The 25289-nt window shown below is 31.5% G+C and overlaps 1 protein-coding gene and 1 pseudogene across 2 annotated transcripts in view; one reads left to right on the top strand and one right to left on the bottom strand.

The window, feature by feature from the left end:
• Positions 1–637: 637 nt before the first annotated feature.
• The window catches only part of KIF5B (kinesin family member 5B), a 37012-nt gene continuing 12360 nt past the window's right edge, over positions 638–25289 (bottom strand). Inside the window, exons 3-26 of one of the 2 annotated variants that reach the window (XM_011369476.2) lie at positions 24736–24809; positions 24315–24419; positions 23754–23802; positions 23141–23196; positions 22960–23047; positions 22672–22796; positions 21618–21722; positions 21181–21326; positions 20328–20476; positions 19692–19885; positions 18777–18845; positions 16907–17113; positions 16156–16299; positions 12086–12274; positions 11341–11458; positions 10697–10758; positions 10491–10600; positions 9629–9730; positions 8510–8570; positions 8326–8397; positions 8051–8155; positions 6933–7149; positions 6328–6478; positions 638–3085 (exon numbers count right to left, since the gene is read on the bottom strand). In XM_011369476.2, the coding sequence (XP_011367778.1) occupies positions 6348–6478; positions 6933–7149; positions 8051–8155; positions 8326–8397; positions 8510–8570; positions 9629–9730; positions 10491–10600; positions 10697–10758; positions 11341–11458; positions 12086–12274; positions 16156–16299; positions 16907–17113; positions 18777–18845; positions 19692–19885; positions 20328–20476; positions 21181–21326; positions 21618–21722; positions 22672–22796; positions 22960–23047; positions 23141–23196; positions 23754–23802; positions 24315–24419; positions 24736–24809 (2678 nt within the window). In that variant the 3' untranslated portion in view covers positions 638–3085; positions 6328–6347. The remainder of the gene's footprint in view (positions 3086–6327; positions 6479–6932; positions 7150–8050; positions 8156–8325; positions 8398–8509; positions 8571–9628; positions 9731–10490; positions 10601–10696; positions 10759–11340; positions 11459–12085; positions 12275–16155; positions 16300–16906; positions 17114–18776; positions 18846–19691; positions 19886–20327; positions 20477–21180; positions 21327–21617; positions 21723–22671; positions 22797–22959; positions 23048–23140; positions 23197–23753; positions 23803–24314; positions 24420–24735; positions 24810–25289) is intronic. The other variant, XM_023536151.1, reaches the window with a different exon arrangement.
• Positions 16356–16474, top strand: LOC111745280 (annotated as a pseudogene).

Raw genomic sequence — 25289 nt, 5'->3', positions numbered from 1 at the left:
CGTGATTCAAACAAATTATTCACAAAAAATTTTTTTTCTGGTGATAATGGTATTTTTGTGTGTGTGTTTTAAGGAGTATATTTACATACTGAAATCTTTATGAATAAAAGCATATCTAGGATTGTTTCAAAATAATATGAAGGGGGTGCACACAAATGGGGTTACGGATGAAACAAGATTAGCCATGAGTTGATAATTGTTGAAATTGAGTGGTACTTGGAGATTCATTATTTTCTCTGCTTTTATATATGATTGAAAATTTCTATAATAATTTAAAAATATAAAAACAAAAAAATCCAATCACCACTAGTATTTAGTAAGTCTTTAGTTTTCTCCAGCTAGACTTGAATGACCACTGAGAAAGTAGTGAAAAACAAACTTTAACACATCTTACACAGGCTAATAATTCAGGTTCAGATGAACAGAACCATGTAAATCACACTAATATGTTGAGACTGATAATTCATTTCTAGCTCTTAATCCTTCAGCCTACATATTTAATACTGTCAAAAGAATACACAATACATTAGCAACAAAACATTCATGAATGACATATTAGTCAATATTTTGTCAAAACAGAAGGCCACTGAATCATATAAAATCACTCTAATACTTCATTAAATAAGTTTAAAGAAAGTTAATTCATTTCAAAAAAATTTTCTTCTTTATTTAAACATAAAACACATTTACAGCATGCAGGTTAAAGTAAAACTTAAAATTATATGGCGTCTTCCAAAACCAATTATCTTTGAATGTATCTTCAAGCACTGAAAACAAACCAACAGATTCCACAGGTAGACTCAGACTCTTATCACTTCATGTCAAATTGAGTTATGCACAGTAGTATTCTTAAGTTAGGCAAATAATTTAATTGATCACTGTGAATAAATATTACTTTTATTTCACCGTTTCTTTTCTGAACCATTTATCAATACCAGTCAAAGGAACATTTATATATTCGTTCAAAAAAAAAAGACACTGCAAATTGAAATAAGTGCCAATGTTCTAGATGATCAGAAATTTTCACTTATAAGAGTAAATGCTGTGTTTAATGACCTACCATAGCAAAGAGTTCACTGAAAACATATTTATGAAATTCTTTGTACACTTTGTGAAAGTTCGAAATTATAAATAGAATCACTGAGAAATTTTAAAAAACCTAACATTGTGTATTCTGAACTACATGCTAGTTACAATTCATTGTTATACAGCACCAATACCCGTGATACAGCTAATAAGAATGAAACTACCATATTTAGACGAGAAAAAAAATTCTGCTTCATTTATGAATATTGCCAAAGCAGCAAGTTTTCATTTGAAAACAAAATATAAACATTTACGTGTATGTAGCCAAATATTTCTCCATTTAGAAAACTATCATAATAGGCTGGAGCACTGTTTTTTAGTTAATTGCATTATTTCAATCTTGCTGCGCCAAAGTTTCATCCTAATTCTTGGAGTGTTTCCTTTGATCAATCCTAAAAGCAACACAATCATTTTAAAGGTTGCAGACTACAACAGCAAAAATTTTTGACTGTTAAAAAAATAAATAAATAAGTTTATCTTTTAAATGGAAATTATATAAAAGTGGAAATTACAATAGTTAAGGAAATAGAAAAATAAGCCAATTATGATCTGAGTCTTCTGACTATGGCTCCAAATTTATTACAAATATCTGTATATAAAACTTTTTCAAAAAGTTAATTCTGCCAGCCAGATCCTAACACAGAACTTACCAAATTTCTTTCTCTACTGACTGAATAACCTTAAATCCCCATTTTCCCCAAATTTCTGCTAACACAGTTGCAGTCACCCTCCCCCCACTGATGAAGCAAATATTGAAATCTCTTTCTCTATTACTTTTAGAGATTCCTAAAACAAACTGTTGATTTAGTTTAATCATCTGAGGAAGAGGTGACAAAAAAACAAGTACTCTTAGCACTAACTACAAAATTAAGGGCTATAGCCAAAAAAAATAATTTGAAGATTACTAGTGACTTGCAAATGATGACCTATTTCTAGGTTAAACAAGAAATAAATTATATTGTATAACAGTGTAGCAGGTTAAAAATACCTCAGGGATTTCAGACCAAAATTTACCTGCATATTTATAAATTCTCCATATTATTTTTCCTGTTCTTCCACTTTTCCCCCCATAGGCTATAAATTTAGATCAACCAATACAGTACTAACAATATAAAATTGTTTTATCCTATAATTTATTTCACTATATTAAGAGGACAAATATCTGTCCAATTCTTATGTTAACTAGTAGGCTCACCAGAATGAAGCAGGGTATTTTCATTCCATCAAGCTATGCTGATTATAGAACAGGGAAAAAGAGAAATACAATTCCTTTTCAAACTCTTTCTTAAACTGAGATTTACTTTTGACGTCAAATATTTCTATTCAAGAAAATTCAGCAACATGCATTTCACAAGATAATTATGTAGCCTTACTCAGTCTCAAATGCCTATTTAGGCAGTTTTAAGGTTTCAGTGCACATACAGTAGTAGTTTTCAGAAGCAAACTTCAGAGACGATACAAATAATTTTGACTCTGAAATCATTTCAAGGGATATTGAAGTACAGTACTGACTTGATACATTTTGTGGGCATGTAGTGTTTAAGTGGTAAAATTTAAGACATTTAACCTAAGTGTTCCATTTTCCCTAACATAAGGAAGACACTTTAATAAGAAAAACAAGAAGCGGTAGCAGCTAGGTAATTTAAACTGGGATTAAAAAATAAACACAAACAAAAAAAGTACAAAAAGCACAATCCTATACGGTACAGTTAGCTTGGCACAGTGAAAACTAAATTTAAGACACAAAAGACAAACTGTGTAATAAATAGGGCCACAGTTGTAAACTGTAATTTTTCCCTCCTAAGACGCCAAAATTGCACTCTAGTTGTGTTGGGAAGCAGCAGAGTTTATAAGAGTGGGTAGGAAACAGCTGTACAGGCCAAATATAATTTATACATTAAAAAAGTTATAATTCTACAATTCCCAGGGGGTAAAGGTTATAGTCATTGAATGACTGTTTGATATTAAGTCCTCTTCATACTCCTATTATTTTCAACACCTGAAAATGGGAGAAAGAAGAGAGAAAATATTTTTATTTGCATAAAACTTGTGTCTGAGATAAACGTGAAAGGAATAAAATATACCAATAGTTTATAAACATTTTGGCCAACAGTTTTGACCACTTCCCCCAAAATTAAAAAAAGGCAGCATTAAATGATCTGATTTCTTTTCCTTTAAACTTATCTCTTACATAGAGCTATTATGAGCAGTACTATGTTTAAAAGGCCATTCATTTTTTATTTCTCCCCGAGAGCTACGAGTAAGTTGATGTATGAATTATATCTTTTCTTTTTTTTTAAAGATGGAAACCAGTAGACAGTGTCAGTGACATTCTTAAGCCAAGGACCACTAACTAGGAATGTTATATATTTTGCAATTAAAAAAAAGAGAGAAGAGGTTAAGAGGGGTGGAGAAATAGGAATACCCAAGAGGTGCATATGGTAGAAAAATGACAATGAAAATAAATATCAGTAACTGTTACCTGGAGGCATCCCCATATTAAACCGTCTACTCACCAATGTGTTTAGAAAAACTCAACATTCATAGTATGCAAGCTAGAAGACCAGCCATGTAAAACTGGGTACTAAGAGTGTCGGTATTAATATGTTGCCATCTTCCCCCAAAGTGAAATGCTTTTCTTAATAATTAAAAGAATTTAAAAATTCTTCTATAAAGTATTTAAGTTTTTAGTAATTTATAACTTAAGATCATATGCTCCTCTCCACCACGGTTTAAGATTGATTGATGCAATAATTAAAAAAAAAAAACAAAAAAACCAAAAAAAACCCTACTATCCTTCGGACTAGCAATGAGACAAACCTGTAAATGTTTATACATTTATAATTACTTCAAGTCTCAAAAATCTCGTTTAGCTAAGTTAGCTATCTCTCTCTCATGTGCTAATAAACTGCTGTCGTTACACTGGGATCAGCATTCTACTTTCAAGCTAAAACCTGGCTACATCTAACAAAGGTCATGATCTATGTTCTCTGCAAATGATGTTATCAGTTCAAAGTTTACATAGGAATTTTAATCTGAGCACAATATACACAAAGGATAAACTTTCACCTATATCCAGTTATGCTTTCAAATGCCCTTGCCCACCTTCAACTTGCAGAAAAGAATCCGTTTTGTAATAGGTAATAACATCTTAACTTGTGTAATTCTCAAGAATGACTTCCATTTTACTAATAAAGGGGCTCAAAAGTAAATACAGTAGGTCCTCAAATTGCATCATTTTGTTCATTGGTGTTTCGTTGTAACATTGATGTTTATATCAATTAGCCTATGATCAAACTGGCTTCATTATATATCATTTTGCTTAAAGTTGCAGAACTTAGCAATGACATTTAGTGAGAACTTATAGTACTCCAAAGGAGGGAAATAGAGGCCATCCCTAACAGGCAGGAAAACTAGCTATTTTATGTCTACTAATGTGACACGATATTAAGCACATATAACTTACCATATAGTCTTGGTAAAAATGTTTATGCTAAATCTAAAATTGCTTTTAATACATAGGGAATAGAGGAATAAGGCAACTACAAACAGAAACAATCAAACACACCTAGAAAGTGGCATATGCCCAAGATAACTTGCTTAGTCTCTCTTTAGTAAGTCAATGTCATTATAAAAGGGGGTTATTTTAGATTAAAAGAAACTTAAGGAATATAAGCAAGTGCAAACAGTGGTCTTGAATTGTACCTTGGTTTTAGATAAATCAGCTGTGAAGGACTTAAAATGAAGAAATCTGAATAGAGACTGGTATTAGGTAATATTAAAAATATTTTTAGTTGCTAATTGTTAGCTATATTTTGTTGATAATGTTATTGTGGCTATGAAGAAAAATGTTTTAGAGATATTAAACAGGTCATGAATGGTTAGAGTCAAAATGAAAAAGAAACTGTTAAAAAAGTCACTTGCTCAAGTTCATAAAGTAGGATTCAAATTTAAAACTTCGAAGTCTGTGCTCTTTTCACTTTATTGCTGCCTTTTAAATCCTATACTATGTGACAAAAAATATTAAATTATTTGTAATGTGAATACTCCAGAATACTGCTTCATTCTCTAAACTGAGAACCAATGTTATGCAAAACATCAAAGTAAAAACAAGATTAAAACAAACTGACTTTAGTATTTGTCAGAAACAACAGTTAACCATCTCATAATTATCTAGTATTTTTAGTTTCTAAAGCATCTACACATTTGAGACTTCTGAAAGAATTAAAATATTAGGCAGCTATTAACCAATCATGTTGTAGAAGAAAATGTACAGGATATATTACTAAGATAAAGAAGTAGGTTACAAAGTAGCGTAAGTAGAATAGGAGTAGTATGTTATTGGAATATTTATTAACAGCTTAAACCTTTTAATTTAAAAGTTATAATATGTAAAGAAAGCTATAGAAAAATACAACATATTGGGTGGTATCTCTAGATCATTTTTATCTTCAACTTTGTGATATTTTTTAATCTCCTACAAGGGAACAGATATTACTTATAAATTAAAAACAAATTAATAAATATAAGAACTTATAAATCTGTTCAAAAAATCACTTGCAATAGGTAAACAGAAAAGGACACAGAAATAACTCAAAAAATAAGTGGGCAAATAAAAATGTGAGAAATTCAATTTCATTAATAATAAGATGTTTATTTTGGCCTATTATGTTCAAAGCTTAAAAACTACTAATACTCAATGCTGGCAAAGATGCAACAAAATGGGGAGCATCTTTGGCTAATATGCCATTTGGTGCAGTCTTTCTGGAGAGCAATGTGTTAATATGTATCAAGAGCCTTAAAAATGTTCACATTTTCTTATCATTTCACTTTTGGGAATCTTCTGGAAATAATAGATAAGCGAGTATAAAAAATTTTTCACACTTCAAGTTTCATCTATAGAAATTTCAATTTTGGAAAATTTCAAATATAGAAAAATTAATATACTTAATTACATGCCCAGTAAAAGGGAATATTTATAAACTATAGTATATCTATTAGAATACCAAGATCTTCTAAAATGATCCAATGTTAGGTTGAAAACAATAACATAAATTTGAATAATATGATCTGAATTATGAAAAATAGACTAGAAGGAATTATGCCGTTACATTCACAATTACATACATTTAAAAAATCATGACATTAATGTGAGAATCCAAAAAAAATGTTTAACATTTTTCTTTAGTTTAACATTTCCATTTACAGCTATGATTCAAAAGCCAGATACAGACTACAAACCTGTGGGTACGGTGTAACCCTTACACTTGCTTGCCGCCTCCACCTCGTACTGCCACTGGCTGGCTGTTCTGAGTAAACGCACCTCCTCCGCGAATTGCACTTGGATGAGTTGGAGAAGCTGCTGGATGTTGCCCAGGACGAATAGGTTTAGCTAAAACAAAAACCAAAAACTGGCTTTAGAATAAATCTTAATACACTATAATGATTTTTTAGACCTCTTTGTTTACAATAAATACCCAAGTGTTTTGTTTTTCTCTGCTTTTTTGTTTCTTAGAAAATTCCTCTAGCTCTCTTTTTAGTTATATCCTTTCTTCCAGGACCTATAAAATCTAGCCTCTTATACCTATTCCTATATCAATGGTTATTCTGAAGAATGAAATATTGCTCAACATAGTTTTCTCTATCCCTGACCACTCTTGCTTGCTTGTCTAGTTCCTATTTATCTTCTTGTCCTGTTAATGTGGTTATTCCTCAACTTCTTTGTCTCTATGGTAAAAACAAATACCACCATTACAGCACATAATTAATGAATCAGAATATGTTTTCAACTAAATGAAAGCATTCAAACTAAGCAAGGTTTAAAGGTTTTAATGTGTTCAACTAACCAATTTGTGCTGAATGTCCTCTTCTGGCCATATTCTTTGACCTGACTGCTTCCTTTATACGATCTACTTCTTGCTGATACCGTTTGCGATCACGAGATGCATTTTCTTTGGCTTCTTTCAGTGCTGACTCCAGAGCTTTCACTCTCTCAGCTGTAGCTCTAAGTCTCTTTTCCAACTTGGGAAGTTCACAGCGAAGATCTGCATTATCACGTACCAACTAAAAGTATATGAAGAAAATTAGGATTCTAGCTTTAATAAGATGATTGGATAAAGTATGAACATTGTATAATTTCTCTTTAGAAAAAAAGTAAAACTACATTTTATACTAAGGTTTTCCAATTAGCTAACTTAATTTAGGCAGCAACAAGCAAGGAATACATACATCCATACATATCACACATATGTATTATAAAAATTTTATTTAATTTTTTTTGGAGGGAGTTGTTCCTACCCTCTACTAGGCAATGACAATAAGTTAGAACATAATATTAGGTCTCTTCATTAAGATATTAATCTTTTAGAAATGAATACCCTTTTAAACATACTAAGATCCACAAGCACACATAAATTTAGCAATCCCCTCAGGAAGTTCTGAAAGCAAAAAAGGCTAATAAAACTTCTTTAACCTTACTCTAGGTGCAAACATCTAGTATAAGCATCAGGTTTACAACAACAAAGATATGCAATAATTTTGGAGCAAAAAAATATTTTTGTAATTAAATCATTTATCAAGCCATAAGTAAAAATAAGACATAATAAACACTTTTTTAAAAATATGAGCTGCCTCATGATATTATATATTTCATACCTGGGGCATTAAATGTAAAAGGACCAAAAAAGTTGTATTTTAGTTGCAAAGACCTAACAGATATTTTAATTATCGTGAGCAAATTAAGAAAACTGACCTGAATTTTCAGAAAGTAAGAATACTTACTTCATTGGCTTCTTTTGATAAAAGGGTTGTTAAAAATATTAATTTCCCTAAAAATGTGTAGTGGTTTCTTTATATAAATGCTTGATAAATGGAATGGCTCAGGGTATGAAAATTCAAATAAATACTTGCCACTCCTTAAAATTCTTACAATGCTGCAGCTACCACAAAATATATTCTTTATTACCTGCTTGTGCACTTTAGTGAGTTGTTCGAGATTATTTTCAAGAAATGAGATCTTTTGCTTTTGAGCAGCACTGCCTCCAGTGTCATCAGAATCGATTTCTGCACTCTGAGAAAAAGTCAATGAATACTATTAAAAATTCAAAGCTCAAAGAAACCCCTAAACTTAACCAAACAAAAACTGTTATGTTATAAAATGATTTCACTTATGAATACAAAGCATTACACATAGAAGGCACCATTTATATAGATACCCACATCTAAGTATAGTTATATTACCTTTTTAACTCTGGTGGCCAGGTCCTGAACAAAGAGCTTCCGCAGGTTATGTAAAGTCTGAAGTTCTTTTGCCTTAAATTAAGAACAGCAGTGTTTTTGGAGTTCAGACTTCAATTTTAATACAACCAAGAAGAAAAAACCCATTAACATTCCCCAATCCTATTTATCTTCAGGTTTTTCTTACCACTGTCTCTTCCAAACCCTTTAAGTCTTGTCTTGCTTGTTCTCGTCTATCTTGCATAACCCTAGACAGAGGAAAAACATACATACATATTTTTGACTTCTGATTCTATAAAATTCTAGTTTTATTTAACTCAAGAGTTGAATCAAATTTTTTTTATCTGAAAGAATCAATTCTTGAGTTCAAATAAATGAAAAATGCTTATTTTAAAAAAGTTTACTCATGTTGTCTTTCAAAGAAATTCTTATGCCTTAAAATCTCCTGAATCTATAACTTATTAGAAATAACTCTCCTCGTATAGCAGTAGAAGAGATAAAATGTGGCAGAATTCAAATAATAATAAATCACTTATTTATATTTAGAATATGTCACATACAGTATCCTGTTATTCATCCAAAATAATTCTGATTACCTGGAAATTACAGAGACAATAAATTATCTAAGAACAAAGTATTTTACGTATTTTACTTAAAATTACTTCCAAAAAATCATGATTGAGATTCAGCAGAATATTTATAAAATCAACTCTGAGCTGGTCCTGATGGTGTTATCATTCTAACAATAGCGGTTCATTTACAAACTTTCTCTCATAAATTCAAGGCATGTGAAAAATTATAATTCTGAGTCTTCTATCTGCTCAGATTCTAAAAACCTGAGTACTGACTGACTATAGTCTTAGTAAATTAGAAAAAATAAGTGGTGAAAAACCTCTGTTCAAAAGGCAAGGCTAACATACCAATGTCCCTTTATGCAAGATCAATTTTGACAAAAATTCAGTTTTTTTAGCAGATCCTAAATCTTTTAAATTACTTAATGCCATATTTTAGGTTCATTCTTTTGACAGATCTTGACATAAAATGTTGGCTCAGAAATAGGAAACAGTCTGATAAATATGAATCTGAATCTTAACCATCACTGAAATATCAGACCTTGTTTCATTAAAGCACAAGGCTGATTTATACTGCAAATTTTTAGGTATAAATCAAACCAATGCAGAAGGTTTAAGAAAAACACTCTCTAACCTATACAAAGTGAAAAATGTATCTACTGGATACATCCAATAGCAATGCCTGCAATCCTCTTAGTTTTTAATTTTCAGTTTAAATTAAAACATTTACTTACGTGAGTTCATGTAATTTTTTGCTCTTTTCCTGATCTGTAACTTTCAACTTCTCATGTTCTACTCTCAGACGTTCCTGCTCTAACATCATTTTCTGGTTTTGGCTGAGAAAAAAGGGGCGGGGGGAAACCCCAAACAATATCAACACCACTGCTTTCTAAATGTTATCATTAAAATTTTTCAAAATCTTAAATTCTATAATCTCACCACTACAAATAACCAAAGGTCTCCTGTGATCCTGTCTGCCATGGGTGCCATAGGTGCCATGGGGCTGGGGGGAAGGACGGGGAGAAGAGGACCTGGCTACTTCCAGCTATACAATATTTTCCAATTTTGGTTTGAAACCATGATTTTATTCTATATCTTTCATCTCTCTGAATCCCTGTCCCTGAATCCATTAGGTATTACTAGTAAGACCCACATCCCAAATTGTTATCATTTTTTCTTACATACCTCTGATTTAGTTGTAGACTTCCTATTTTTACACATTCTATGCTATACAAATATGGTTATGGAAGTAGGAAAACTTATATAAAAAAAAAACTTAAACCACGACTTCCAATAAAGTTTTTCTCAATAAAGAATAATTTTTAAAAGGAAATTAAGAAAGTGATTTAGAGGAGGTTTCTATTTGTAACAATGGTTGAAGTTTGTTTTTCCTTTTTACTGAATAGTTACATCAAAAGATCTAAAAAGTACTTCACCTGGAACTCATAAGTTATAAATGAAAAAGTTATAATTTCAATGAAAAGGGCAGATATCTAAAAAGAATATATTGTCCACCAGTAACCAATTATTCCCTCTTGTCTAAATAGTCAATCTTTCTTAGCTTTTAATATTTAGAGGAAAGAAAAGTATACTTACTCTTGAAGATCAGTAATAAGTTTTTCTTTTGCCTCAACTTCATCTCTCAAGCTACTAATTTGTTTCTGATGAGTTTCTCTGTGGCTTTGGATCTGCTGTTCAACAGCTTGCTAAAATTATTGGTGGGAAAGGACATTAAGTCAGACTAATAAAGATTAATAATGATGGACTAAAGCCATTAGAATCCAATGTTACATTAAACTTGCCTTAACTTCATTTGCAGTCTGAACCTTATTTAAGTGCTCCTTTTCCATTTCATGGACTTTCTCTGTTTGGGTAGGAAGAGAAAACAAGAGAGAAAATAAGCCTTAAAGTTCTTCCTAGAAACCAAGGAACAAATGGGTTTTATGAGGAATATGTATGTTCCTTAGCAATACTTGACTTTAAAATATCCAAATGACAGATAGTAAATCTTGCTTTCCAAGCTCAATGATATGTTGACTGGTACATTTTAGCTATTTCCTTTGTATTGACATTAAGGTTTCTTTTATTTTCTTTGCCTAATCCCAGAACAGATGGGTTAGCGCATGGTAGGGAAACGAAACAGCTTTCTTAAGTTTCTATGTCAAGATTTATGTGTGTATATATACACACATACACACTTCACATATGCACATGCATATATGTATTAACTTTATAACTTTGTGGGAAATTCCCAGATTGACTACTTCCATATTCAAACCCAACTTTGAAAAGTTTCAAAGCCACATTAAAGGCCATATTTGTTTACTATGCCAAGTTATCAGTATTCCTACGATTCTCTATCAGTGTGAATTATGTTTACTACAATTACACTAAAGTAAGCACAAATTAATATAAACATAACTCGGAAATAATTGAAAGTTAATACCTTGTGCTCGAAGCTGAACTAGTTCTTCACTGAGGGAATCAACAGATTCCTCTAGCTGTCTTTTCTTTTGTTCCACATTTTGAAGGTATTCAGTCAATGACTTGATTTTGGCTTCATGCTTTTGGGAAAAATATAATGATGTGAAATGGAAAAATTCTCATGCACATATTTTACTGTTAAAAATATTTGAAAATAAGCAAGTTTTATCAACATACATAAACATGTAATATACTTAACGAAGATACTTAAACCTAAAATGTTCAGGGGCCAAATTTACAATGATGAAGAACTTCATTAATGAAAAGGTCATCTATATAGCTTATAACACTTATAACAAAGCTACTGAAAGCTGAAAAATGAAACATTCTTATTGTTATCACCATATGACATAACCCTCTTCCTTTCTACAATTCCTAACTTGACAAATGGCCTGATCCACTCAGCTGCCAAAGGCAGAAAACTGGCCCTGCAGTTTTGTCTACCCTAGAATTCAACTGGATTCTTGAATAGTCCCATCAATCACATCTCTCTAGTAAATCTGTATGTTTAACATATACATGTTAATATAACCTGGTTATATCATTCATGTTATTATAAAGCAGCTAGACTAGGAAAAACTGATTAAATTAACCTATTTTGGTGCTCAAAATAACCTATGGAAGTTCATTTTTCTTAAAACTTTTACAATAAATAAAAGTTATGAGACTATTCAAAGCATGAAGAAACTCTGCTCTGTAATACATACTTGAGAGATACGAAGCTGGCATGCTGCTAACTCCTTTTCATTTTCTTCCATTTTTTTGTTGCTCTCAGTTTGTGTGCTCTCCAACTGTTTGCAGCGTTTTACCATTGTTTTTACTTCTGACTTCATTTTGCTAATATAGAGCCTTGCAACAGTGAATTCTTCATCTATCATGCCAGTTCCCTCAGGCTGCTATGAGAAAAAAGTGAAATAAAAAACAAAAGACAAAAATATCCAGTGTGTGTTTAACCAATTAGATTCTAAAACCAAACAAAATTAAATATATTTTAATATTACTCAGTATTCAAAAGAAGTCAGGGGCTTTTATCTTTTATTAAATACTGGGTGATAAAGAATAAGTAAAACAGAGCTAAATTTTTGCTTTCCTTTCTAAAAGTTAACACTAATACATGCCTACAGGGAAAAAAATAATGTAAACCGAAAAAACAAACCAAAAAACCTCTGATGAATTGTGCCTCTTTCAGTATTTGGATTTCTTCTTCATAGGCCCTCTTTAGGAAGTTTACTGTTAATCATGTGTAAGTCCCATTTAAAACTTAACAAATAAGGCTATTCAGGTGGCAGGGAAAGGATGACTTTAACCTCACAAAGGAGAAATTGTGGTCACTGTACTATCCAAAACTTTCATGGGTTTCACTATAAAATTTCAGTACAATAATCTATGTCAAAATTAAGTGGAGCTTTACGTGATAAATAACTGTGTTTAAGGATAGTCAAGTTCTCTATGACAGCTTTAATGGAGATAGGGTTATACTGGAATAGTGACTGTGATATAATTATTGGTGACATGATTAGTTTTGTTCTGATTCTTTTAATCCCTTTAAGAATGCTACCCAAAATTACAGCATTCAAAAGAATGATTTAAATCCAGAGTTTAAGAATCACTGACTTGGAACTCAAAGGTCTATAAGACATCACCAAGTGTGCATTTTTCTGTTAGCTTAATTTCTGGATCCCTCATGCCCCAGTCAACTTATTTCTTTGTTGTATTATTCTCAGTTTTAATTTATGTTATTTTGCGATTTTTGTGTAGTTTTTTAAAACATCTTGTGGTAGGCCATAATAAGGGTTCCCCAAAATGTCCACATCATAATCCCTGGAATCTCTGAATATATTATATTTCACGGCAAGGGGGGATTAAAGGTTGTAAATGGAATGAAGACTGCTAATCAGCTGACCCTGAGCTGGGCTGATTATCTTAAATTATCCAGGTAGGCCCAAAGTAATCACAAGGGTCCCCATAAGTGAAAGAGTGAGGCAGAAGAGTCAGACTGAGAGTGATTTATTGTGAAAATTCAATCTGTCGTTGCTGATTTGGAAGATGGAGGAAAAGAGACCCTAAGTTAAAGGAAAACTGACAACTTCTAAAACCTGGAAAAAGGAATGGATTCTCCTCTATAGTCTCCAAAAGGAAAAGCCTTACTTCTTGATTTAACCCAGTAAAACCCATTTCTGACTTCTGACCTCCAGAACTATAAGATAATAAATTTTTATTGTTTAGAAAAAATTAAGTGGAGCTTGAGAATAAAACTGTGTACATGACATGATTATTAAAAAATTCCAAGAATAAACCATTATAGTGACAATGCAAGATACAAGGTTAACATACGAAAGTCAATCACTTTCCTATATACCAGCACTAAACAAGTGGAATTTGAAATTCCAAACAGTGCCATTTACATTAGCACCAAAGAGGAAAAAAAAAAAACAAAACAAAACACTATGGCATAAATGTTATGAGGAAACTATAAAATACTGATGAAAGACATTAAAAAAAAGGAAATATTCCATATTCATGGAAAGACAATATTGTTAAAATGTCGATTCTTCCCAACTTGATCTATGTATTTAATATAATCTCAATAAAAATCCCAGCAAGTTATTTTGTGAGTGCTGACAAACTGATTCTAAAGTTTATATGGAAAGGCGAAAGACCCTGAATAGCCAACACAATACTAAAGAGCAAAGTTGGAAGACTAATGCTACCCAACTACACGATCTACTATAAAGCTACCGTTATCAAAATGATGTGATATTGGCAGAATAAACAAACAGGTCACTGGAACAGAAGAGAGCCCAGGAATAGACATGCACAACTACAGTCAACTGATCTCTGAAAGGGGCAAAGGCAATTCAACAGAGATAGTCTTTCAACAAATGTGCTGGAACAACTGGCCATCCCCATGTAAAACAATGAATTATGACAGACTTTTCATACCTTTCATAGCAGCTTTATTTATAACTGCTAAAAATTGAGAAAGTAACCAAAATGTTCCTCAATAGGTAAATAAAAAAACAAGCTGCTACATCCACACCATAAACTATTAAGTGATTTTAAAAAATGAGCTATCAAGCCACAATAAAATATGGAAGAAACTTAAATGCACACTGCTAAATGAAAGAAGCCAGTCAGAAAAGGCTATATACTGTATGAGTCCAACAGTATGAAATTTTGGGCAATGCAACACTACAGAGATCTTCTTAAGGGTTCAAGGAGAGGGATGAATACGTAAAGCACAGGATATTTGTTAAGGCAGTAAAACTATTATATGATACTGTAACTATATTATGCATTAGTCAAAATCCATACAACTGTACATGCTAAGAGTGAACCATAATGCAAAAAACACAAAACAAGTGGAGCTCAAGCAGTGCTTAACTGATGATGTGAACAGGAAAAGAATTATGTGCAAATGGTAATACTGAGGATCCATAGATTTCTTTTCAAAGAAACCTATCGGCAAGGTTGACTCGCTTTCAAAATGCTACAATAGTATATACAGTAAAAAAGCAGTCTAAGAGTCAGGGAACTTGTATTGTGACACTCGGCCACTAAACACAAGCCATTTCCACTTTATTTTCTCTATCTTTACCACAGGTGAAAAAGTGGTATATTATTTGAATATGAAATACAAAGATTTTTTTCTAAAAAGAAGCTGCATATCTACAAAGCAAATTTTGAACACCATTCTAATGTTCAGTGATATGAAGTAAATCTACTTTTCCATCCCAAGAGTCTCATATAAGCTCTAAGCATTTCCTATTACTTCACCATAAAAACAGGACAGAATGTTCAGAATGTTGATTAAATATTGGAACAATATTTAACAATAACATTTCCTTTCTTTCAATGAGGTGAGCTGACATTAAGAAATGACATTAGAGAAGTTACAAGAATCCTTGCCTTCATCAACAAATAGTTCTGAGTAACATTTAAGAGAAAGAACGTGTGCTCCAAACCAAAAACCTTTATTTCATTTCCAATTCTTGTTAAACATGGCTTCTTAGTATGCTCTCATTATAAACCTAAGTATAAATTTGTTCTGTATCTATAACAAATACCTACTACAATAGAGAAATCTTTCATGCTATATACATGTTTTTGTAGTTGAGTCTTACTTTGCTTTTTTGGTCTTTTATTTATTTTTAACAATTGTAGCATTTATTTGGATTTGAATGGTCTAACTTTAAAAATCTACCACGTCACTATGGTAAATTTTTTTACCACATGCCTAGCGATAATTAATATTATTATCCTTAATAAGATTAAGATTATTAGAAAAGAAAAAAGGCATAAGTGTGGCCAACTTTTGATAACTGATAACTCTGAGGTTCACGGTATTCTCTTATCTCTTTGAAATTTTTCATAAAATTTAAAGAATAAAGGATTATTTAGCAGTGCTCATCTTTTATCTTTTTAAAGCAACTACAGACCAATTTATTAATAAGTTTACTTCCTGAGCTAATCTTCACTGTTGTTCCAATTATGAAATATCATGTATGGTAATTTATTAACATAATTTCTAAGTGCAAAATCTTTACATAGTAGAGGAAAAAAACCAAACATGGATTCCAAATAAATGCTACTTACTGAACATTCATCTACCTGAGTACCCCATTCTCTTCTTTTTTCTATTTAAAATAAAAATAGCATCTACTACATGTGACTATTGTGAAGATAATGTGTATGAAAAAACCTTTGAAAAAAATAATAAGCAAAAGTAAAGGCTATATACAGATAATTACACTTAATAACTAGTTATTATATTTACCTTTACGTCATTATTTCCTACAGCAATTCCTATTTCTGCAAGGTCTTTTAGTAAAGATGCCATCATCTCAGTTGCTCGTTTTTTCTGGTGGTTGGTCATTTCCTTAAGTTTCTGAAGCTCAGCATCTATACTTGCTAAAGTTGCCTAGTAGATCCAAAAATAAAAGGTAGTTAAATCTATTAAACAAAAGATCAATTTTAGTCTATGGCCATGCCACCCTGAACAAGCCCAATCCCATCTGATCTTGGAAGCTAAGCAGGGTTGGACCTGGTTAGTACTTGGATGGGAGACCACCTAGAAAGACCAGGTGCTGTTGGTGTAAAAAAAAAGATCAATTTTAATACTGACAGCTATATCAAGTTTTCACCTAACAGTCACAAAACCATTATTTTCTGCTTTTATTTTCTTGACTATTATCTACTAAGTTCTAAGTTACCTTCCAGTTCAAACCTAAAAATATCTTAGACCTAATAAACAATGTAATCATACTGTGCTCCATTAAGAGCAGGTAGTTAGCATTATTTCACTAAATTTTTGAGATTGGGTAATGTTTTCTGCCTAGAAATGAGAAACTTCCTAATTAATAAATTTGATTTTTCATTTATTGCCATAAGTTTCAACAAATTTATGTTAGAATGGAACTGACAGTTTTCTAGATGGCTGGCATTTTTTTTTTACCCACCTACATACTTTTTAATATTTCAATTAAGAATATGTGTACTAAAGTATTAAAGAAAAACTTGTATCCTACCGATTTCTGATTCAGTTCATCACTAAGTAATTCATATTCCTTAGTTTTGTCTTCAACTTCTTGAGACTTCTGATCATAATTAACAGCAAGTTCCTCCAAGGCTTGTAAAACTTCTTTTACTTCTTCTTTTGAGGCATCGTTTTCTGCTTGAAGGCGATTCAGCTCAGCTTGCATATTATCTTGATCTCTTCTGGTAGATGCCAGAAGCTAGGTAAAAAAGTATATTTTTACCAATTCTATTTGCTAAATTTAAAATTCTATTTGCTAAGCACAAAGGGAAGAAATGTAGATGCTATTAAGTGTGGTAACATTAATTCATTCAACCAATTTACTGAATGTCTATGTACAGGCACTGTGTAAGACACTGTGGGAGACAGAAAGGAAATCAAATAAAAACTTTGCTATTGAGGAATCTAGACAAGAAGATAGGTACATAAAAAAATGTAATACAAGAGCTATAAAGCAGGGACAGGACATGACAAAAAAAGTGCTTGGTAGTATAGGAAAAAGAGAGATATTTCTATAAACAAAGATGATGAAATGGAGAAGTGGCTAGGAAAGGTAGATTTTAGTCATATGCAAATTAAAGTAACAGAAAGACAAAGGCATTCTAGGTTCATGAACAGTGTGCACAGAAAAAGAAATTAGTAGATGTTTAGAAGATTTGCTTTAAAATTTAGATTTTCTTTGGGCAACAGGGGGTGGCTTCTGAGCTATGCCTCAGGAAAATTTAGTATCAGCATATAAAATTTGAGCTGGAGAGAAGCTAAGAGAAGACTACTTAGGAAGATACTGCAATCATCCAGGGTCAGTGGCTTTTAAGTAGTGGTACATGGAAATGCGTGGGAATACTAATGGTGCAGAATGCTAGTGGCACTTAGAAGCAGGAGCCAGGGATGCTAAATGTCCTATAATGCAAAGGACAGAATAAAATAATAAAGAATTATATGCAATGTTACTAGCTCCCTTTTGAGAAACAATGCTATAGTTGAAATAAGCATAAAAATAATCTGACCAGGATTAATTTGACTGATGGTGGGTATCCCTTTCTTATTGAAACTATGCAGTCTTTGCCACCCTTCCCCAAAACAAACCTTAAATGAAGGACCATTTTTCAATGATCCGCCCTGCTTTGCAGGTGAGATAAATGAGGCTCCAAACTAGGTGACAAACTAAAGAGACACTTGAAAGAACTAAGATAAAAGTAAAGATGACAGAAATGAACAATAGGGTTAGATGACGGTAGAAATGTAAAGAGTAAAACATGATTTTATTCATTGATATTCTCCTTCTCACAATAAGTCATACCTCAACTTACCTAATTATTAAAGACAAAGTCAATGGAATTCAGAAATCAGTATTTCTTTAATAATCTCTTTAGAATGAACTTATACCTGTATGTTGACGTGAATGAGTGAGAATAAAACATGTGTTTTCTTATATTACTTCCTTCATTTCCATATGTAAATACTGTACTTTTCATTAATGGAGGAGGAGTCTAAATACTCCAAACCAGTGTAAGTTTTCCCCAAGGTCAATTAAGAAATGTTCTGGGGAGAATCAGGAGACAAAACAGCACTGTACTTCAAAAAGCAGAAGGGAGTTTCAAAAAACCAGATGTATGTTAAAAAAAGTAAATCCTAAAAAGAGTTATTCTCTCCTCTCCAGTAGAGAGAACTCAAATCGTAAGATAAAGTCAATCTTTGCTTCAATCCATATGATGCATCAATCAGGATACCCACAGTGAAGCATGCACATATTCAAAAAGTTTAAAGATGCACTCTAATATACTCAGAGCTCTGTAGATTGCTTCATCGTTTGTGTTTAAATGATAATGACAAAGCTTTTCCGGAAACAGTATTCAACTTACTTCTTCCTGATCCAACATCTGTGTCTTCAATTTCTCTACCAACTGGCTCTGCTGATTAATTTCCTCATCCTAAAATTTTAAAGTAACAAGTTAAAAGTAGCTCACAACCTGGTCATCTAATTGTTTCCTAACACAAAATATAAGATTACTATCCCCCGCCCCCCAAAAATATTTCAAAATCATTTCTCCAAAACTATTTCAACATAGCTTATTTTAATCTTAAGTAGAAACAGATGGAATCTTTTAATTGTTAACTGTAACAGTTTTTTCATGCAAGATGAAAAAAGGCTTATAGATTTATCATGCAATAAGAAAAAAAGCTATCATTAAATACTTTAAATGCTAAAAAATAATTAACACGTTTGAAGCTATTATTGAAAATAATGGCCATATAGCCACATCAAACCTGCCTGCCATCTCTGCTTAAAATAAAACAAAAACAATACCAGAACTAGTTTCTTCTAGTCTCTTTCCTGCCTGTTTTCCTTTTCCTATTTGGTTCATAATTTGATTTTTCACACTGCTGACTGATATAATCAAAGCAGGAAGATAGCATTCTCACTCCATTCTGTTCCCCACTATCTCATCTCTTACATCATTTTTTATTAGTTTTCAGATCCCTGATTTTAAGAGGCCATTTCATTAAGGCTCTCCAATGACTTAATGCCAAATTTCCTTTAGAAAGTTCTTTCAGCTTAAAAATGAGGGGGGAAAAAAGATATGCCTTGTACATAGTTTCTGCATAGAAACGGAAATTGTGATTTTCTATTTTTTGTTAATATAACCATTTCGAAAGGTTAACAGAAAACAAAGATGATGTGTATTTCGTCACGGGGACCAACAATATTGACATTAGAAAATAAACACCTTTACAAATAACGTTCTAGAACAAAATAGAACATAAACAATACTTACCTTGTCATCTAGTTGTTTGTACAATTTAGCAATTTCTTCTTCACACTTTCTTCTTTCAGCATCAGTAAAGTTTCCAGTAACTCCAATCGTGGTTGCTGGTTTATCATTGGTAATAGTAACATCCTTATCCACTGCGAAAGCTTCCAAGTTGGCTTTCTCTTTGTCAAACTGTTCATCAATAGGCACTGTCTCTCCTACAATAAGACAATAGAATGGTAAATAAAAATTGAACTGTCTAAAGCTAATTTCAATTTTAATTTTGGCTGCTCTTACCAACTTTATCTGCTCAGTCCTTGAGATCTGTAAAGTTGGAATTAACTTTGACTCTCCCCATCTTCTAAATCCAGCCACCAAATCTTATTTTTATTGCTGACATCCTAAATCCAGGCACCTTGCCATTTTATAACTTTTATAGCTTCCTAGTTGGCCTTTGTACTTCTATTTATTATTTCAGGTAATATAAGAATTTAATGTAAAAGGCTTTATTCATTTTTATTTAATGATCCCTAATGCCTAAAAAGTGAAAATGGATATGCTTTGCTATTTTTATTTATATTCACATCTGAACCTCAAATTTAGAAAATAGCTCTAAATCTGTATTCAACAACTGAAAATGATAAATTTTTAAGTCATTACCATTACGCCACCGGTTGAGTTCATTTTCAAGCCACTGAATGGTGTTCCGTAGGGTCTTATTTTTTTCCTTTTCTCTTTCATACTTCTTTTTCCATTGTTCTGCAGTTAACTCTACATTGACACAAACTGTGTTCTTAATTGTTTTGGCCCTAAAGAAGTGATTGAGGAAAAGAAAATGTGACTAAAATTACTTTCAATTGATAACTAATCGTTCTATGTAATATATGCATATATGGCTAAGTAATTTAACTTAACTATTCTTGTCCGGTTAACTGACTAAATACTAAGAGCTGTAATTAGTTTAGTATAGTGTTTATTTAAACCTCAACTAAATTTGAGTCAGGCCTAATATTTGTGAAGAGCTTTAAAAAAAAAACCAAGCTGATGAGGATAAAACACAGGGGCCTATATTTTTACAATTCATTTGCAAGGCTGAATTAAGAAAAGAAATTATCAATGGAAGTCAGAGATAAAGCCATCATTATTTTCCTAGGCTAACCTCTCACATCGATTATTTGAACTCTGTTATACCAACAGTTTTAACATAGGATTATATTTGTCAGACTTGTACTGTATTACCTGATGCAATGCTTATTTTCTTTAATGCTGAATTAAAACTTCTTACATAAATTTAACTAAAGTTAACATTAGACTTTAAGGTATACAAAAACTTAATTCAAACCCAAGCAGTCTAAAAGATAACTTACTTGTTTTATCTGTCCCTCAATTAAAAAGTTGTGTCTATAACACTAACAATATGCATTGATTGAAATAATATGCACCTGATATTTTCCCTAGATTTAATCAACAAAAAGGCCTAGCTACATTCCAACTTTGAATTTTCTTAACAAACCTTTGGCCAAACAGGAGTGTAGATTTTGTTTCAGATTCATTGTATGATGATGGAGAGCAGCAAATTACAATAGTGGTTCTACAGTTCCCGCCTAATGAATCTTGAAGGATTCTTGTCATTTTACTATCTCGGTATGGAACATATGTCTACATACAAAAACAAAAAACAGAGAAGGCCAATGGGTTTCTACATAATAAAATCTGTTATAGAAATATGCTATTTTAAATAAACCACAAAGTGATTTGTTATTTTGTTTAATATTAAGATGGGAACTAAGATATACATACTAATAGTACAAAATAAATTCCTACGAGACAATGAATTCACACATATTGATTCAAAAACAGTGAACCTCTCACACACTCAAATACAGGTGCATATATATATATATAAGCATATATTTAAGTAATTCCCCATAAGAAGACATGTATACTTACACTACCCTCAGCCAAAGCAGAAATGACATTCCCAAGAGCAGAAAGTGACTTGTTGATGTTCTTAGCTTCATCCAGCACAGCACCTTCAGCTCCAGTTTTACTAACCTATACATAAGATTACAAAAAAAGAAAGAAAGAAAAAAGGAAAGAGGAAAGCTTCATGACTTTATTTGCCAAGTGTTTACTCTCAGGCACAACTATTTCTAAGGTATTACTCTTTTGAGAACATAAAGTAACTATATGCATGACAAGAATGTGATGGAGACACAAAATTTTATTTTAATTTGTGCCCTTCAAAATAAGTTGTGTCTAGCACACTAACAATGTTAAATATCTTCAAAATAACCAATTTACATGTACATTTATAGTTTACTAATTTGCTATTCCTCTTTGCTACATTAAAAAGAGGAACTTTTAAAAATTTTCTAAAGCATAATGTTGTTAATGGAACCACAGAAGCAGCAAACTTGCTTCTTTTATAAAATGCATATATTTACAATATGTTAGCAATGTTGGCTGAAGAAATGACCTCTCAATTTGCAAAATTAGAGACAGACTTTAAAGGATGTATGTAAGATGTTCGAGTAGAAGGCAGTATCATTCTAATCGGCAGAAACAAGATTAGGAGAAAAGTTAAAATGGTCATAATAGTCAATATTAAAACATTTGAACTTATTTTGACATAGAGTCAGATTATATAAGACTATAATAATAAAATAATCATCTAAACAAAAGAAATAAGTACAATCAAATCAGAAAGGACTAATGGATAAGTTACCATTTTTCACAGGGAGCTCTTTGCCAACATGGATAAAGAGATACTAAAAATTAGGAAAAGGATACCTAATTAAATTCATAATGACATAAGCTGAAGAAGTTCTCAATAAAAACATGCATCTTATGTCAAAGGTAATATCTATTGGTTGAACTGGACTATGGTCCAAGTAATAGTGATTTGGAACTGATTATTGAGCTTATGTAATCATAAAGCACTGGCTTCAATGCTTTAACTCACAAAAATGCTTAGATATCTAACAGAATATAAAGATTTTACCTTTTCACTACCAGCTAAATCAACCAGATAAAGTTTTCCACTCAGCTTTTGTTCCGTTTGCGTGTTCTCTTGTTTTACATTAATAAGAAAAATACTGTGACTCCTAGAGCTATGTTCATTCATATCTGCAATGAAATTACACAAACAACTGTAAACAAACATAGCTTTCCTTTTCTAATAATTTCTAAAGCATTATTTGATAAGAAAAATCTTAAAATTAATTGACTTGATAAAGGTATTTTAAAACAGTTTTGTACTTTAATTAGTGTTAATAAATATTCTACTTACTTGTAACTGCTACATGTCTGTTGGATTTTCCTTCATCTATGGTATCCATAACTTCATCTGGACTACATACAAAACGTTCTGTGCATCCCTGTAAAATAATTTTTTAAAGTATGTCAATATCCTGAAAAATTTTTATTAGAGGACTTTTCCAAACATTCTTTCAATATTATTTTATAAGTACCTTTACATATGGTACTCGGTTTTTATCTTCATGAACTGAAAGGTTGGTCTTTGAAACTGAAAAAGAAAAAGGAGTATTAGCAACTCTCCTAAACTCCAACACTGGCTGTGAAATTCAACTGACTGTTTCTTTCCCAAAGTAGCTTAATAAGATAAACTTTAAAAACATGAAAACATCACCATTAAAACCCTGTAGAATAGTAGGAAATTTACATAGAAACCAATGCAGCAATATAGAACCTTAAAGTCAATTCAACCTCTACCATCCACATTTTGGAAATAAAAGCATTAAGCCAGAGTGATGTGATGGTTTGTCCATAAACAATATATCTAATTGACAGCTGATAGAAGACCAGATAATCAGGACTCTGGTTCTCTAACTCAGTTCAATGCTCTAATTACTACTTAAGAAGCATTCATAAATATCTGCTTTAAATAAGTCATTCTATGTGTCAAAAGGCATTCTTCCAAAACTTTAAAGATGAATTTTTAAGTGTCTGTTTCCCACAACTTGTCAATTTCATATTGGTTACTAAGAAATGGTCTCACATTTACTACTAAAAACAGTAACACATGCTATATTAAAATGATCAAAGAGCAAGCATTTAACTTACCATCTAATAGGTCCCTTATCTTATCCAAATAAATTTCAAAATATGAAACCTAAAGGGCAAAAAAATAAAGGAAAAAGGATTAACCAATTAAAATTATAATAATTTATTCATTTATTCATTAAATATTTACTGGGGTCTAAGTGCCAAGTATCATCTAGATTAGGGGGACAGAGTTACCAACAATTCAGCCATAGCTCATATTCTAACAGGAAGACCTAAATTCATCAAATTGCTTTTATAATTAAAAACCAATTTCCATTACATATCTTCATCTGAAATTAGACTAGTTAGCATAGTAAGAACCTTTGAATTCTACAGTAAAACAAACTCCTTTACAAAGAAGGAAGATAAGACAAAAGAGACAGCTAACTTGTTTAATTTGGTATTCTAATGTCAGATGAGGAATCCAAGTTTACTAACTCTAATGATCTTTATACCTGTCCATAAAATAATTTTCAAAATATCTTAAAATACTTTTGAAAAGGAAATTAGCATTTATTATTTTTTTTTGAAATCGACTTATTCTAGGCATAAAATACAATCTTTCCCCAAGGATTTTACCTTAATATGAAATTCCAAATTTTCATCCATGGAGTAAATATAATTAAAAATATCTTGCACTATTCTTGGAATAATTCCCATGCCTTCCGGATCATGAAGTTTACCCTAAACAGAAAACAAAACTAGACTTTTTAAATTGATGTATGAATTAAAACTCAAAACTTTCAATGTACAATTTATAGTCAATAGAGGACAGGAATTTTAATTGTTGTTATTTTTTGATGAAAATGGCTCTACAAATATCTAAAATACTGTATATATATACACATAAAACCTGTGGTAAATTACATATAAATACTGTAGTTTCACAAATAATGACTAATGTGGTAAATTACATATAAATACTGTAGTTTCACAAATAATGACTAAATGTACTGTCTGTACTGCAAATTACATCCAAGTACAGATTATAAAATATTACCTCCATTGTGTGTGTCTTCCCAGAGGATGTCTGTCCATATGCAAATATTGTTCCATTATATCCCTCAAGTACATCTGCAAGAAAATAAGAGATTTTATATTCAGGGGCTTTTTTCCCTTATGAGTCTTAGGAAATTACTTCAGAATGTTAGAAAACACTAAATAATTCTCACATACATTAATCTTGTTCCTATCCATGCATAATCAAATCTAATAAAATATTTGTGGGAAGAACAGTGAGAAAGATTCAGACTGTCTTTACACTAATATGAAAGAGTGTCAAAGTTTAGTACATGAAAGATTTATAAACACGTTAAAGGAAATAAATAACAGTAATTTTCTTAGTGATGTTCCATCATAGCAATTACTTTCTCTCCAGCCCAGATTACTTTCTGTGGTCAATAAGAAACAAATTTTAAATTCTGTTGTTTATAATCACCACATATGTCAGTATACATCTCAAATGCAATTTACATCTGTATGCCAAAGCTTTATGTTGACTTAAAAGAAAAAAATGCTCTGCCAATTTACATACAAATATTAATTAGCATTTAG

The sequence above is a fragment of the Pteropus vampyrus genome, unplaced genomic scaffold (assembly GCF_000151845.1).
Source record: "Pteropus vampyrus isolate Shadow unplaced genomic scaffold, Pvam_2.0 Scaffold150, whole genome shotgun sequence".
NCBI lineage: Eukaryota > Metazoa > Chordata > Mammalia > Chiroptera > Pteropodidae > Pteropus > Pteropus vampyrus.
Note: the sequence above shows the minus strand (reverse complement) of the source record. Positions and strands in the feature narration are given on the sequence as shown.